This window comes from Babylonia areolata, chromosome 10 (assembly GCF_041734735.1).
Source record: "Babylonia areolata isolate BAREFJ2019XMU chromosome 10, ASM4173473v1, whole genome shotgun sequence".
NCBI classification, from domain to species: Eukaryota; Metazoa; Mollusca; class Gastropoda; order Neogastropoda; family Buccinidae; genus Babylonia; species Babylonia areolata.
The window spans coordinates 7,125,913-7,143,412 of record NC_134885.1 but is presented as its reverse complement, the minus strand read 5'-3'; the positions used below and the strand labels follow the sequence as shown (position 1 = coordinate 7,143,412).

Below are 17,500 nucleotides of genomic sequence, written 5' to 3'. Positions count from 1 at the left end.
GATTTCATGTATTCCGAAAGGTTGAAATTGGAAGCTTAAGTAGGGCATCACCCCGATTAACAGTTCATGTCAAAGTTTCGTATAAAAAAAAAAAAAAGAAAAAAAAAAAAGTCTTTTGCAGCAGTCCTATAGCACAGAGTTCATCTCGAACTTTTAAAAAAAAATCCACCGCTTTTGATGGATTCAGTTCAAAAGTGGATTTCATGAATTGGGATAGGTTGAAATAGGATGCTAAAATAGGACATTACCCTGTTGAACAGTCCATGTATACATCAGACACTTTTATCCGGTGCAGACGCGCCGGCGTCATTTATTAATCAACTTTGTTGCCGTTTCCCCCGCCGCACCCCCACCCACCAAAAAAAAAAAAAAAAACCAAAAAAACAAAGGCAAACTGAAAACAGAACTATCATGCCCCACCAGTTTACTTACATCGTCTCTAAAATGGCCGACACGAGAGTGGCCATAGCTGGGCCTATGACGACTGACGATGTCGCGGTACGTTACTGATGTAGTTGTAGTTGTTGCTGCTGATGCTGATGCTGCTGCTGCTGCTGCTGCTGCCACCGTCGTCGTCGTCGTGGTCGCAGCAGCCGCATCCAGCACATTTGTTGCCAGAAACACGATCACACTCTGACGATAGGTCCGGGATCATTCGATCACTCACCCGTCTCACTCACTCCTCCCCTCAGTCCCACCCTCTCTCCTCTCCTCCTCCTCCTCCTCCTCCCGCACCCTACCCGACACCTTAGAGCCGATCGATGTGACCTATCCGCGATCGATGAGGCAGGGGGGTGGGGGGTAAGAGGGGTGGAGGGGGAGTAGGGGTGTGGGGGGGGGGGGGGTTCTGTTCCTACGACACCTGACCCGGTTTTCAGTTTCACAACACGCGTAGCCTTGTGGCACCCAATGATTGACGACTGACGACTGATCTTCCACGGGCTCGCTGCTTCTCCTCCTGTTCCTCCTTTCTGTCTGTCTGTCTGTCTCTCTCTCTCGGTTTCTCCAGGATGGGTAAAAAGCCTCGCACGAGGAGGAGGAGGAGGAGGAGGGGTTGGGGGCGGAGGTAGGGGTGAGGGGGCAAATGACACTGGTAGCTGCTACTGGTGTTCACTCACTCCGTCCCTCCCTTCCTCCCTCCCTCCCTCTACGTCCGTCCGCATGTCCGTCCGAAGCTAGCTCGGTTTCCAAACCGCACCGCTGAGAAAATGTTGGCAAGATTCGCTCGCTCCTGCCACTGTGCTGCCATCAATTATTCACCGACTAACCTCCCCCCCCCCACTCCCTCACCACCACACCCCCCTTTCCCTCTCTCCCAACCCCCAACCTCATCCCTCCCCCCATCCCTCCACCACCACCCCCCATCCTCCCCAAACCATCCACTCCCTCTAAACACAAGGTTCACCTAACCTAACTCCTAACTCATTCCATCACGAAAAGAAAGGACTTGCATTGTAATAATTGATTGGTCCAGCCTTTCTCTTACCCACCCCCCCACCCCCCTCTCCCTGACACAACTCCTCCCCCCCTGGTACCAGCCCCCTACCCCCCCTCCCCTCCACCCTCTCTTAACCCCAACACACAAACTACAAACACACACACGGCACACACACACCATCAGCAGAGGCTGGTTGGTATAATAGTCCTGTGTGTGATTGGTTGGTGATGCGGGGGCTAAGCCAGGCCACTGAAGCAAGCATCAAAGTCCTCCTCCTCCTCCTCTCTCTCTTCTCTCTCTCTCCATCCATCCATGCCTGGTTGCGCTGCTCTAATTACGAGCCGGCCGTGCCTAGACTGCCAAGCTGCCTGCATGCCTCTCTCGCCATGCTTGATTGCCGCTGGGGGAAGCAGGCCGCTCTTTTGTGTGTTCAGAATTCGCTCTTTCTCTCTCTGTGTCTCTCTCTGTCTCTGTCTCTCTCTATGTCCCCTCCCTCTCTCCCTTTCTCTATGTATCCCTCTCTCTCCCTACCCCCCATCTCCTATTTCTCCCTCCCCCCCGCCCACCGCCTCTCTCTCTCTCTATCTCTGCCCCCTTCCTCTCTCCCCCTTACTCTATGTATATATCTCTCTTCCTCCCCCCTCTCCTATTTCTCCCTCCCCCCCCCTCTTTCTCTCTCTCTATCTCTGCCCCCTTCCTCCCTCCCCCTTTCTCTATGTATATATCTCTCTCTCCCCCCCCCTTTCCCTCTCTCCCTCTCTCTCTCCCTCCGCCCTTCTCTCCCTCTAACCTTCCTCTCTCTCCCTCTCCCACCCCCCCCTCTCTCTCTCAGTCTCTCTCCCCCGTTCCGTCGTTACACGGTCGTTCAGAAATTGCTATGACATTTACATCACCATATGGGCTGCGCTGCGCATGCACGGTCGGGTCCACTCCCTCTAAAGGCTGCCGCCGGACGGCTGCTCCATATTATGTGTGTTCTTCTGTTCTGTCAGGGGCAAGCCATTATTGTTACGATTATTATTATTATTATTATCATCATCATTATTGACACTACACGTACACACACACACGTGTGTAAGGAATGTGCGCGGTGGTCGCTGTTCTGTTGTCGGGGGTTCATGTCGCGAACAGCATTTTTGTGGGGTGTAGGGTTAATCAATGAAGTCGGTGAGGTGGAAATAACAGGTGATGATGAAGCAAACAGATCACTTTCGGGAACATGTCCCCCTCCACCCCCACACCACCGCCTCCCCAATCTCCCAGCGCACGCACAAGTGGTTCATTTATCTCACGAAGGTAGTAATGAAGACTTGGTGTGCTTTGGATCGTGAGGTTACTGCGGACGGCGTTGACAATGTGCGTCCCAGTCCCCCCCCCCTTTTTTTATGATCTTTTAAAAATGTAATTTAATTTCATTTTTCGCTGCTGTTTTCAACAAGACAACGATCTTTACATTTGACAATGTTACTCTCTGTTCGATCAGAGCTTTTAAATAACGCGTATTTTATATTTAAACGCACACGCATGTCTGAACAGACGAGAGAAAAAAAAAAAAACCCACCCCGGTCTCTACGTTTAATAATGTTACTCTTTATATTCAAACACGCGAGAACTTATCACGATCCGAGCTTTTCAACAACACGTATTATTTTCATATTTACGCGCACGAGCACTGATGCGGCCTACACGGCACAAAACAGACACTCAAACAGGGCTACCTGAGAAGATAAAAGGTACCCACGGGTAAGTGTGGGTGGGGGGAGAGAGAGAGAGAGAGAGAGAGACAGAGAGACAGAGAGAGAGAAATGAAATGAAATTATGGTGCTTAGAGCCTCGCCGACCACTAAGGCCATCTCAAGGCTATCGCCGCGTCAATAACTACTACAAGGATAAAAAAAACAACCAATTAAAACGAGTCACCACTTCAAACTTTCCACTCCAAAGTTAAAAAAAACCTTCCATAGTTTAAAACCTTCAAATCTGGTTAAAAAGGTTCACTTCTTTTAAGAAGTCCATCAGCGCCCACGGAGGGACATCACGAAACAAAGTCTTCAAAGAAACCGCCGTGTAATGTCTGCGTCTAACGTCATGCAGATCCCAACAGTCAAGGAGCACGTGTTTCACGGTGAGAGGCTCGTCACAGGGAATGCATCGAGGGGCCTCCTCCCCCTTCAACAAGTAAGAATGAGTAAAAAAAGTGTGCCCCGTACGCAGTCTGCACAGCACAGACTCCTCCTTTCTGTTCTTCACCCCCGAAGGGAGGGTCTCTTTTAGGTCCGGACGGGGAGAGAGAGAGAGAGAGAGAGAGAGATGAACAAGGAGAAATCGCAATCAACCAACTCGTTCTGGCACAAAAAAAAGAAACGGGAGAGGGGAGATAGGTGTGTGAGAAGGGGGTTGTGGGTGAGGGTACACACACCAACACAACGCTACTTGCTGTGTTACCAACTAGACGACTACACAACCACACACACACATAAAATATAACATACACCCCCCCCCCTCACACATACACACGCTAATCCCCCTTACCCCCCGGAAAAAACACATTATGGAAGGACATTATCAGGTCAGACGCTCCACGTGCGCTGATAATAATTATACTCCATCGGAACTTCCTGTATATATACACACATGAGACATAGACCCTCACGGCGGTTTTGGTAAAAGAAAATTTCAATTTGGACATATCAAAAAGATTCAAGTCTTAAAAGATTCACAATGAAATATTCTCTGCAGTTATAGTGAACAGTTATTTTGACGAATGGCCCCGGTTTCCCTCTGTAATCTCTCTCTCTCTCTCTCCCTCTCCCATTACTTTACTCCTTAGGTGATGTTCACTTTCCAGTGTGTTATTATTGTTGCTACTATGTTAGTATTAGTATTATCATTAATATTTTCATTGTTGTTGTTGTCAGTGGTAGTTGCGGTAATAGTAGTTTGGGTTTTTGTGTGTGTTTTGGGTTTTTGTGTGTTTTTTTGTTGTTGTTTTTCTTGTTTAGTTTAGTTTTGTCTCGCACTTCAACCTTCTTTTCATTGTCAAATAATGTGTGTATTTTCGCCATTGCGTTTGTGTATTGCTTGTTACATATGAACGAGCACGATATAAGCTCCTGCTTGTTGTTGCTCAAGTCTTCTTAATTGAACGCTGTATTGCACCTTGTTTCTTTGATATTAAAAGATGTTTAAACCAAAATTTCAAGCCATGGAAACGGGGTCCTTCCTTATCCCGAGATACTAAACATCGGATGTACTGATCACGTCACCAATGAGCAACACTGTGAGCGTCACACCATCAGGCAACACACTGGACCGGATGAAGAGCTTCTGACACCAGTTATGAAAAGGAAACTACTTTGGTTTAGCCATAATAAGATCCAAATTAACGGCCTCGGTAAAACAGTCCTCCAAGGAACTGTTGTTGAGGGAGCGAGACGGGAGTGGAAGACAGCAACAACAACAACAACAACAACAGCAGCAGCAGCAGCAGCACAACAACAACAACAACACACACACACACACACACAAGAGAAAAAAATCCCAACCTAAACAAAACGATGGACCGACAACATTGCAGAATAGAGAGGGAAACATTTTGCACAGACCCAGGCTTTTGAAGCAAAGCGACAGACCTGGCGAACAGTTTTGCGCGGCGCCCCAACGTTGGCCTGCGACACTTCAAAGAGATAAGGGAGAAGAAGAAGAAGAAACCACATTTCCGCAGCCCACTCAGCCCCCTTTACTTACATGTCCCTCTCCCACAGACCCCCTCAACTTCCCACAAAGACAATGCAAAAAGAAACACCCAAGACAATGTCAAAAGAACCACTCGACAAGGAATGTTAAAAGGAACGCTCATCTAATCTGCTGCTGGACAAACAGAACACAGCATGCAATAAGCATAGGATGGGAGTGTTGTCTGATTTCGTTATGAAGTTCTTATCTAAATACCGAAAGAAAGTAAAATAAAGTAAAATATTCGCAAAAAAACATTACGAGTACGGAAATCCGTATAATACGGAAATACTCCCAATCGTACATGGGACAAAAAAGAAAAAGCCAACCGCAAACTGCACTCTCCAGCTCCTACCACGCTAATTCAATGCATGCACCGACACAGCAACCTTTCTTTTCCTTTTTTGTGGGGTGGGGGTGAGGAGAGGTGAGAGGGGAGGTGACGGTGGTGGGGGAAGGGGTGAGATGCAGTGTACAATAAAATCAATAAATAATGAAATACGTAAATAATCAAACATGTAAAGAGTAGACAGCTGAACCTTTGAATAAAACTTAATAAAAAAAAATAGTAAACGACCGGACAGTTCAATAAAATAGCTAAATATCTTAACAGTGTGCAAATAATAAACCAACCTTGTAAACAACACGCACACTTAACTATCAACATTCTTTTCCAGTTTCAGGTTTCGAGGACACGTCAAAGCGTGCGGACTGATCCATATACGCTACGTCACATCTGTTCCAAAAACAACACCCAGAGACCATACCACACCGAGCATGGACAGATAATGTGAAAGACTTTTTGACTGATGTTACTACACAAGCAGAAAAGCGACGTGTGCGACGGCCGAATGGTAATATTTTCTTTTCTTTTTTTTTCTTTTAAGAACCAAAATCAATATCGATAGGAAAGCAAAATACACTTGCAGAAGAAAAAAAAAAGAAATAAAGATAAAGGTGGCGCTGTGCTGTGGCGACGCGCTCGCCCCGAGAAAGGAGCGCAATGACCCAAAATTTTCACACACAAAAATCATGTTGTGACAAGAGGGGAAACAAAAGCATACAACACAATACATGATGAAGAAGATCATGAACAGTAATTTCTCCCTTCTTATTGACTACTGTGTTCTTTAGCTGGTCGAGTGTGTGCACATTGTGATAGTCAGTCGTGTCCGACTACGACCATCAGAACAGCAGAGGAGGCAACTGCTGTCCTGACGATCCGGGCTGGAATCTGGTTACAGCGGAGAGTGTCCTGCCCACGCTACATCCCCCACTCTCTCGGCGGAGAGAGTTTCAGGACAGTCGGCGTTGGGGATGGTTCTCAAAGGCCAGCTAGCCCCCCCAAAGGCTGCAGCACTAAGAGCCAGTGCAATATTACTTCCTAGTTTGAGAGTCACAGTCCTTCACAAAAGACAAAGCTGTAAATGATTTCCCATTGCGATGGAGAAACCATTGATAATACTGGCCTCACTTCGCTGTTGGCGCAGCTGTAAACTTACGTCAATCTATGATATGAGCTGAGCGTTGGGCATACTCATGTGTGTGTGTGTGTGTGTGTGTGTGTGTGTGTGTGTGTGTGTGTGTGTGTGTGTGTGTGTGTGTGTGTGTGTGTGTGTGTGTGTGTGTGTGTGTGCACGCGCTTGTTCGTGTATGATGTACTTATACATGTAAGTGTATGTATAACTTTCTATGTGTGAGCGTCTGTGTCATTGTCATTGTCATCATCATCACCAGTAGCAGTAGTAGTACTAGTCGAACTAGTAATAGGTACACTTATGCCAGTATGTCCATGTATGTATAACCTTATGTGTCTAATCATTATTGTTATTCAACTTATTTTTGTCATCATCATCATCATCATCATCATCATCATCATCATCATCATCGTCGTCGTCGTCGTTGTCGTCGTCAGCATCATCATCATTAGTTCACTTCTCTCCCCCACTTTACCTATGGCCTTGCTGTACATGCTATCATAATCATCAACATCTCCATCAACAACATCATCATCATCACTCCACTGCTGTCTCTATCCCTTTTTTTACTTGGGACCTTATTGTTATTGTTATCATCATTAAACAATATTAATATATATTCCACCGCTTTCTGCCCCCCCCCCCCTCCACTAGAACCTGGGGCATTGCTGTCATCATCATCATCATCATTAACCCCTTGACTGCCAGGAAAAAAAACCCAACAAAACAAATAGTAGAAAGTGATGTTTCAAGTCATAACAATATCCGAAACAGTCAGCCCCCCAAACTGAGAAAAATGGTCTAGATACATAGCGCTCTTTTGTGTAAATTTTCAGCCTCCCCACAGTTATTTTCCTTGTTTCAATGATGTCATAAGTGGCGTCACTATGCCCGTTAATGTCTGTGGGCTTGGCAGTCAAGAGGTTAATAGTAATGATCATGATTATTCCACTGCTTTCACTTCCCTCTCTCCTTCATGACCTGTGACCTTGATGTTATTGTTATCATCATCATCATCATCATCAACATAATTATCAACATCATCAACATTCCATCACTTCCCCCTCCTTTACCCAGGACCTTGCTGTTATCATCACCATCATCATCGTTAAAAATCATGATTATGAGTGTTCCACTGCTTTCTCTCCATGCCTTCTCCCCACCCCACTCCACATTCCGCCGTCTCCAATCATACCTGGGGCCCTTGCATTCATTGTACTTACCATCACCACGATCATCATCAATATGAGTATTCCACCACCTTCTCTCCCCACCCCCTACTCCAGTACCTGGGGCCTCGATTTCATTGTTATCACCATCATCATCATAATCGTCGTCGTCGTCAATCCACCGCATTCTCCAGCGCCCCCCCCCCCCCCACACACACACACACTACCCTTCCAGTACCTGGGGCCTTGCTGCTATCGTTATCATGATCCTGATCCTGATCATTAATATTAATATGAGTATTCCACTGCATTCTCTCCCCCCCCCCCAGTCTCCTGTAATACCAAGGGCCTTACTTTCAATAGTTGTCACCATCACCATCATCATCAATGTGATAATTCCACTGCATTCTCCCCCCTCCCCCCGCCCCCGTCTCCTCTAGTACCTGGCGCCTTGCTGCTATTATCACCATTATCATTGATATCATGGCTATGATTATTCCACTGCATTCTATATACCCCCACGCCACCCCTCCCCCCACTCCAGTACCCGGGGCTTTGCTGTAATCGTTATCATCATCATCATGATTATGATCATTCCACTGAATTATCTCTCTCCCCCACACCCACACGCCTACTCCAGTGCCTGAGGTCTTGCTGTTATCACCACCACCACCACCACCATCACAAAAATTAATATAATCAATCCACCACACTTTCATCCCCCACCCCACACCCCCCAAATCCCCACCCCACCACCACCACTCTAACCCCCACACCCACCCCGCATCCCACCCCCAACTCCCACACACACAAGTACCTGGGGCCTTGCTGTTATTGCTATCACCATCACCATCATCATCACCATCACCATCACCATCATCAACATCATGAATATGACAATTCCTCTACCTGGGGCCTTGCTGTTATTGCTATCACCATCACCATCATCATCATCATCATGATTATGACAATTCCTCTACCTGGGACCTTGCTGTTATTGCTATCACCATCACCACCATCATCATCACCATCATCATCACCATCATCATCAACATCATGATTATGACAATTCCACTACCTGGGACCTTGCTGTTATTGCTATCACCATCACCACCATCATCATCACCATCATCATCACCATCATCATCAACATCATGATTATGACAATTCCTCTACCTGGGACCTTGCTGTTATTGCTATCACCATCACCACCATCATCATCAACATCATGATTATGACAATTCCACTACCTGGGGCCTTGCTGTTATTGCTATCACCATCACCATCATCACCATCACCATCATCAACATCATGATTATGACAATTCCTCTACCTTGGGCCTTGCTGTTATTGCTATCACCATCACCACCATCATCATCATCATCAACATCATGATTATGACAATTCCTCTACCTGGGGCCTTGCTGTTATTGCTATCACCATCACCACCAGCATCACCACCATCATCATCACCATCATCATCATTATGACAATTCCTCTACCTGGGGCCTTGCTGTTATTGCTATCACCATCACCATCATCATCATCATCATCATGATTATGACAATTCCTCTACCTGGGGCCTTGCTGTTACTGCTATCACCATCATCACCATCATCAACATCATGAATATGACAATTCCTCTACCTGGGGCCTTGCTGTTACTGCTATCACCATCATCACCATCATCATCATCAACATCATGATTATGACAATTCCTCTACCTGGGGCCTTGCTGCTGCCCAATGTCCACCAGCAGGGCCGTGCGCTCCTCGCGGTCCCGGCTCTCTAGCAGGCTGCTGTCCTCAGGGAGGCTCTTGGTGTTGGACGACCACGAGCGCGAGCGCAGCTCAGCACCGGCGCCTCCTCCGCCTTGGTAAGGCCCCTCCCCGTAGGACGGCGGGTTGGAGTCGGGCGACGGGAAGTCGGAGACGGAGGTGTCATTGCGCGAGCGGTACAGGTGGTCGCGGTCCGAGCGCTGGTAGTGGGCCCGGAAGCAGCTGGGCAGGCAGGTCGGGGTCTCCTCCTCGGCCCGCGAGTCCACCGAGTAGCTCCGGTGGCTGTGGGCCGACTTGCTGCGCTTGATGCGTCGTGCCGCCTGGATGCGCTCCAATCGCTGAGACTCGACGGCGTCGATGTCCTTGGGCTGTAAGGGGAGGAGACAGACAGACAGACACAAGGTGGTTAAAATAAGGGGTTAAAGGGTCTGAACAGGTTCCCGTTGCCTTTTACGGTCATCGGGGAAGGTATACATTGTGTGTGTGTGTGTGTGTGTGTATATATATATATATATATATATATATATATATATATATATATATATATAATGTGTGTGTGTGTGTATGTGTGTGTGTGTGTACATACATAGAGAGGGGGAGAGGGAGAACACTGAAAATGTTCAATGTCATTAGCTGCAAAGCTCCAGTGAGTGACCTGGTAGGGACAAATCAGAGCAAAAAATGGTGCAAAACAGATAAGATGGAACAGAAAGGAAAAAACAAACAAAAGACAAACAAACAAACAAACAAAAAAACAAAAACCAGAACTGAAGCAAAATAAACTACTAAGGGATAAGCTACACTCTGGCGCTTTCTCATTAGCTTATAAAGTCCATGTGGCGAAGGGGGGATACCGTGCCCCTCTTCCCCTCAGTCTTTCGTTTCCAAGGTTTGGACAGTACACAGGAAACAAAGTACATAATTATCATGCATATGATAATTATTTAAGCATGTGGCATCGACGCACACCATATCAATAAGAACACATAACAAAGTACATGTGAAACATACTATAATTATTTGCGCCTGTAACATCGAAACATAAGAGAGAGAGAGAGAGAGAGAGAGAGAGAGAGAGAGAGAGATGAATTGACTTTTATTTCTGAGGATAAAAGAATAAGCAAACAAATGTTGTTGGTGGGTTTTTTTGTTGTTTGTTTGTTTGTTTTTGTTGTTTTGTTGTTGTTTTTCATCCAGTGCAATCTAAAAAAAGAGAAACAAACATAACAAAACAAAACAAAAAAACAACAACAACAACAACAAAAAACAGCTAAAAAACGAACATGTTGGTACTAAAAGACACCTATCGCACAATGATCAGATTAAGGTCTTACATGCTTTTTTTTTTTTTTTTACTGCCATCAGGGAAGGTATAATGTCTTCTTCCCCCCCCCCCTTTTTTGTGGTAAAATGGAGAAAAAAAAAATCTAAGCAAAAACAAAATAAAACAACCACAGCAACACAACGCACATCTTTGATGATCACAGTGACATAGAAAGCAGGATTTAAAAAAAAATATATATATATTAAAAAACGGTGGTCACAACGCAGCCATCTGCTTATAGAAGATGAGCACAACACATCCACCATTAGCCACTTCAGTTGTTTGATTTTTTTTTCGTTTAAAACTTTTGTTTTTATCTTAACGGCTCTCCATCATTGACACTGATACCAACCGACATAACTGAAAATTAATATCATTACTCACAATTCGTTTCATTCCATCGTTCAATCTATCCATATATTATTTTTCTGTTACACACACACACACACACACACACACACACACACACACACTGTTACATACGCACGCGTGCGCACGCACACACACCTCCCCCCAACACACACACACACACACATACACGCGCGCAGAGGCAATCAGAAAGACACACAGATATACAACAGATGCGTTCGCCCGTCAGTTCTCTGTGTGTGTGTGTGTGTGGAGGGGGTGGGGGGGAGAGAGACCAGAGAGACATGTGGTGCGGACACTCACCACCTGGAAAAGGGCCGGGCTGACCCAAAACGGACATTCGGGCATGCAGAGATCACAGAGGAACACGAGGAACAGGTGTGGGGAGAGAGAGAAAGAGAGAGAGAGATGGGAGAGAGAGAGGGGGGGGGGGAGAGAAAGAGAGATGGGAGAGAGAGAAGGGGGAGGGAGAGAGAGAGAGATGGGAGAGAGATAGACAGACAGACAGAAACTGAAGGAAAAGCTGGATAAAGAGAGAGAGAGAGAGAGAGAGAGAGAAGGGGGGGAGGAGGGAGGGAGAGACACAGAGAGAAGAAGTGAGGGAGGGGCAACAGAGACAGGGGGAGGGGAGAGAGAGAGGGAGAGATAGAAGGGGGAGAGAAGAGAGACAGACAGACAGACAGACAGACAGAGACAAAGACAGACAGAAAGGAGTGAGAGATGTACAGAGAGAAGGGGAGAAATGGAGAGACAAAGACACAGATTGAGTGACAGAAAGAAAGGAGGAGGAGGAACAACAGAGAGAGAGAGACAGAGACAGACAGACAGAGACAGACAGACAGAGGGAGACAGAGACAGACAGACAATAGAGACAGAGGGGGAGATTGAGAAGGAGGGAGAGAGAGAGAGAGATAGGGATGCGGATAGTTTATTCAATAAAGTCCGTGGCCCCTCTTGAAGGGGGTACAGAGAAACAACATTCCAAAAACAAAATCTTACCAATGGGGGAGAGAGAGAGACCGAGACAGACAGACAGACAGAGCGAAAGAGTGAGAAAGAGGAGAGGAGGAGGAGGGAGGACCAGAGGGAGACAGAAAGAGGGGCAAAAACAGAAAGAGAGCAACACAGATAGAGGTAGAGAGGAGGGGAGAGAAGAGACACAGAAAAGATAATACTGACTGAGGCCTTAAAGAGTTCGGGGATAATACCATCAATACCTGCTGTTTTATTATTACCTAAGGTGGTGACTGGCCTCAGTTACCTTCTCTGCAGTTATCCCGGCGTTCAGCCGTGTAGCATCATCGTCACAAACAGTAGCATCAGCCGGAAAAAGCATTGATTTCAGACTCCTCTTCTTCCTGCCCACCGTCTCCACTACTAAAATCATCTTTGAAATGTTGAACCCAGATTTCCAATTCAATTTTCCCCATTTGTGCAGTTGTTTTGTGAAAATTTCTTAACAGAGAGAGAGAGAGAGAGAAGAGAGAGAGAGAGAGAGAAGAGAGAGAGAGAGAGAGAGGATGAGAGGAAGATAGGGGGAAAGAAAAACAGAAAGCGAGCGACAGAGATAGATATAGAGAGGAGGATAGAGAGAGGGAGAGAGAGAGAGAGATGGGAGAGGAGAGAGTGGGGAGAGGAGAGAGAGTGGGGAGAGGAGAGAGAGAGAAGAGGAGAGAGAGGGGAGAGGAGAGAGAGAGAGAAGGAGCGAGAGAGGAGAGGAGAGAGAGAGAGGAGAGGAGAGAGGAAAGAGAGAGAGGGGAGAGAGGAGAGAGCGAGGGGAGAGGAGAGAGGAGAGAGAAGGGGGAGAGGAGAGAGAGAGAGAAGGGGGAGAGGAGAGAGAGAGAGAGGGGGAGAGGAGAGAGAGAGACAGACAGACAGAGACACAGAGAGGGAGATGCCGTGCATGAGTGCATTCCGGTGTAGTTGGCGCGAGCCAGTACACACTGCGAACACGTTCTGTGCACACAGAACACGGGCACGTTTGCCAAGAGAGAGGAGAGAGAGGGGCCCGGTTACATCACACATTCTGCATGTCCATGTCGCCTTCACTACTACCGCTGTTATCTGATCAGGACCCATCTCTCTCTCTCTCTCTCTTGGGTTACGCTGCTGGTCAGGCATCTGCTTGGCAGATGTGGTGTAGCGTATATGGATTTTTCCGAACGCAGTGACGCCTCCTTGAGCTACTGAAACTGAAACGGAAACTCTCTCTCATTTCCGCATGTTCTCTATGAAGTCTCGCTCTCTTCACCACTCTCTCTCTCTCTCTCTCTGTACCCGCCTGTCAGTATTGGACAGACAGACCGACAGACATATATATATATATATATATATATATATATATATATATATATATATATATATGTACACAGAGATACAGACAGGGACAGAGGCAGACAGACAGACAGAGTCAGAGACTTAGAGACAGACAGACAGACAGACAGGGACAGAGACTTAGAGACAGACAGACAGAGACTTAGAGACAGACAGACAGACAGGGACAGAGGCACAGAGAGAGAGAGACTGAGAGAGAGAGAGACAGACAGACAGATAAACAGGGACAAAGGCAGAGAGACAGACAGACAGACAGACAGGGACAGAGAGAGAGAGGGAGAGAATATCATGCTTGTGGTGCAGTGTTCAGCCACGGTGTTGAAGGTTGGGTTCTACTATCATGAACAGAACTCTCCGTCACCGGGCCACACACATGTCCATGACTAAACTCCTTCCAGCAACTGACAAAAACCTCCACAACACCAAGACCCCAGCTCTGAACAACACGACCAAAACTGATGAATAAATAAAATAAAGAAATAAAAGTCGGGGAGGCTAGGGGAAGCGTGGGGTGGTCGTGAGGGAGTAAAAAAAAGATGTCCGCCCACTAGTTACATGACATCACACTGGGAATAAGATGGCAAGAAATGCACATAATAATGGGTACAAACCCGATGGCTGGGGGTGGGGGTGGGCCGGGCGGAGTGGAGGTATGGATGGGGGGTATGGTCGGGGGTGGGGAGGGGTTGGTCGTACATCGTTGAACTCAGCTCTTACACTTCGTAGCAACGTGTGTGATCAGGGGCATTGGGTTCTGGACAGTGTTTGGGACGGACACACTGTTTATTTTGAGATTGTGAAAGTGGCTGAGACACACACACACACACACACACACACACAGAGGTTGTAATTTTATTATGTAGTAGAAAGACAGAGACAGAGAGATGGGAAACCAACCAGCCAGCCAGCCGGGCAGCCAGCCAGCCAGACAGACACACGCACACACACACACACACATAGAGAGAGAGAGAGAGAGAGAGAGAGAGAGAACGAACGTCATTTTTAACTCTCTCCATACGAACGGCGAAAGAGACGACGTTAACAGCGTTTCACCCCAATTACCATCATCAAAATATTGCAAGCGGAAGGCTCTTACACCGAAGAGGTGAATGTCGACAAAGAATACCACAATTCTGACGACGGAAGCTAAAGGTTGGGTCATTCAGACACCCACTGGACATCCGAGGGGTCTGTGTAGAGGAGAAGAGAGGACTGGCCGTACTGAGTGAGTTAAAAAAAAAAGAATAAAGGCCGTGGCACCTGACGAAGGGGGTACAGTGAACAAACACAAAATTATCACTTTCTTCAGAACAATGTGGAACAGAAAAACACCTAACTACAGGCATTTAGCAATGCATACACACAAAGGAGACACACAGTTAACGACATATCCAACTGCGGATTTCAATTGCCTGATACAGGAATGATTAATTATAGCGAACTGTTTTTACAATGGTTTCCTTTGTTGATATGAGCAAGGAAAACACACACACACACACACACACACACACACACACACACACACATAGAGGGAGGGAGAGAGAGACAGAGAGAGGGAGAGGGGGTGGAGGGAGAGAGATATTCGTTTATTTATTCATAGTCTGTTCATCTAAGATGATGATATTGGACTGTAAGAGAGAGAGACAGACAGACAAAGACAGACAGACAGACAGGCAAACAGAAACAGATAGAGAAACAAGAGATACACAGAGAGCAGCAAGACGAAGAGAGAGAGACACACACACATAGACAGAGACAGAGACAGAGAAAGTAAGATCGAGCGTTCGCGTGCAGCACAATTTTCCACAGAGAGAGAGAGAGAGAGAGACAGAGAGAGAGAGAGAGAGAGAGAGAAGAAAGCAGTCGGTGACAATGATTGAGTGCGAGTTGTGCATTCTGTGCGTGCGTCCTACTACCCCAGCCACCACCACCCCCCACCCCCGCATCTCCCCCCCCCCCCCCCCTCTCCCTCCTCCCCCACCCCCCCTCTCCCTCCTCCCCCACCCACCCCCTCCCCACCCCCAAACGTGCATGCACTCAACAGCTTTGTGGCAGAACTAAACATCCTTCTTCGCCTCATGAATACATGTAAAAAAAAATATAAAAAAAATAAAAAAAGGAGGAAAAAAGCACACACAGCCCTGAAAATGCCACGGAACAGAACCTCTGGAAACACGACATACGGCAATTCCTTCGGTTTGTCTTCCTGTGCCGTTCCGTGGGCAACATCGACTCTCACTGACGTTCACTCTGCATGTACAAGTGAGGTTTTGCGTGTATGACTTTTTTCCCTTTCTCTCTCTCTCTCTTTTCTACCTCGCTGTTGTGGGCAGCCATAAAGGGGTTGATCATTCTGGCTACGTTCGTGTTTCTGTCGCCCACCGGCATCAGAACATTGACATGGATTACAGGATCTTTAAACGTGCATGTATGTATTAAAATTGATGTTTCGCATGTGCATACTGTTCACACGCCGACTGTCCTGGAGCCGTCTTGGCCGAGAGAGTGGGGATTTAACTTGGGCATGACATTACGCTCACTGTCCTGGTGAAGCCTCTTGGCCGAGAGAGTGGGGATGTAACTTGAGGCAAGACACTCGCCACTGCAATCAAATTCTAAGCCCTGATGATCGGGACAGCAGTGTGCTGTTCTGATGGTCAGAGTTGGATACAACTGGCTACCGTGCATACACACATGCGTATGTACATACGCAAACACACACATTACATACATATTCTAATACATACACCTACCTAGCCACCTACACACACACACACACACACACACACACACACACACACACACGAAGGGGGTTCCGACACCCAATACATCTACACTTAATGCTGACTTGGGAGATCGAAAAAAAAAAAAAAATTCCCACCCTTTTAATAATTAACCCACCAGGCGAAACCTCCCCAGAGATTCGAACCCAGGTCCCTCAGATTGAAAGTCCAATGCTCTCTAACCGCTCGGCCATCGTGCCCGTCTCGGTAATACCCTCTCAACTTTCTTTTCTTCTTCGTTCGTGGGCTGCACCCCCCACGTTCACTCGCATGTACACGAGTGGGCTTTTACGTGTATAACCGTTTTTAGCCCGCCATGTAGGCAGCCATACTCCGTTTTCGGGGGTTCTTTTCTTTTCCTTTTCCCCCCTGTCCCTTTTCCTTCCTGCGCACAAACGCTTGACTTTTTATTCGAGAAAATGGACGCAGCGAGGTCTGGAAGATAATCGAAAGGTTGCATGCACGAGTCACATACCACTTTGGCCCAGCTTCAAGGATTTTCTCTGGACAGTTCTGAAAAGCGCCCCCCCCCCCCCCCCTCCACCTGCCTCACATAAGCAGGTTTTTGCCCGAAAGCAAAGTCCGTGTTTTTCTGGTTCGTGTGTGTTTCCATTAATAAATACATACATAAATAAGATAAGACAATAAATAAAGAAACACACACACACACACACACAAACGCACCTCTCTCTCTCTCTCTCTCTCTCCGAGGCTCTCTCTCTCTGTCTCTGTCTCTAATACTAAGCTTCAATTATGCGCACACATACACATCATCATCTTTTTATCCTCCTCCTCCTCCATTTCTTCTTTAACGTTGTTGTTATTTTGCCTGCCAGGAAAGAACCGCCTGCCGGCTGTCCATCGTTTCACATCATTCATTTCCTGTGTCATTCAGTCAGGTTACAATCGCTGGAAAGCAGTCACATCTTCGTTTTCTTCTTCTTCTTCTTCTCATCCTCACAATCGTTATTAGTAGTTATCAATAAGGAGGAAGGTGGCAGAATGGTTAAAACGCTTAGCCAGTACATAGAGTCCATGAAGACCTGGGTTCGAATCCCGCTCTCGCCCTTTCTCCCTCAAGTTTGACTCAGT

The 17,500-nt window shown here is 46.8% G+C and overlaps 1 protein-coding gene across 1 annotated transcript in view; it reads right to left on the bottom strand.

Annotated features, from left to right (window-relative positions):
• Nucleotides 1-17,500, bottom strand: part of LOC143286422 (potassium voltage-gated channel subfamily A member 1-like) — a 191,728-nt gene that overhangs the window by 4,974 nt on the left and 169,254 nt on the right. The window contains exon 2 of the mRNA XM_076593983.1: nt 9,545-9,966. Coding sequence (XP_076450098.1) covers nt 9,545-9,966 — 422 coding nt within the window. The remainder of the gene's footprint in view (nt 1-9,544; nt 9,967-17,500) is intronic.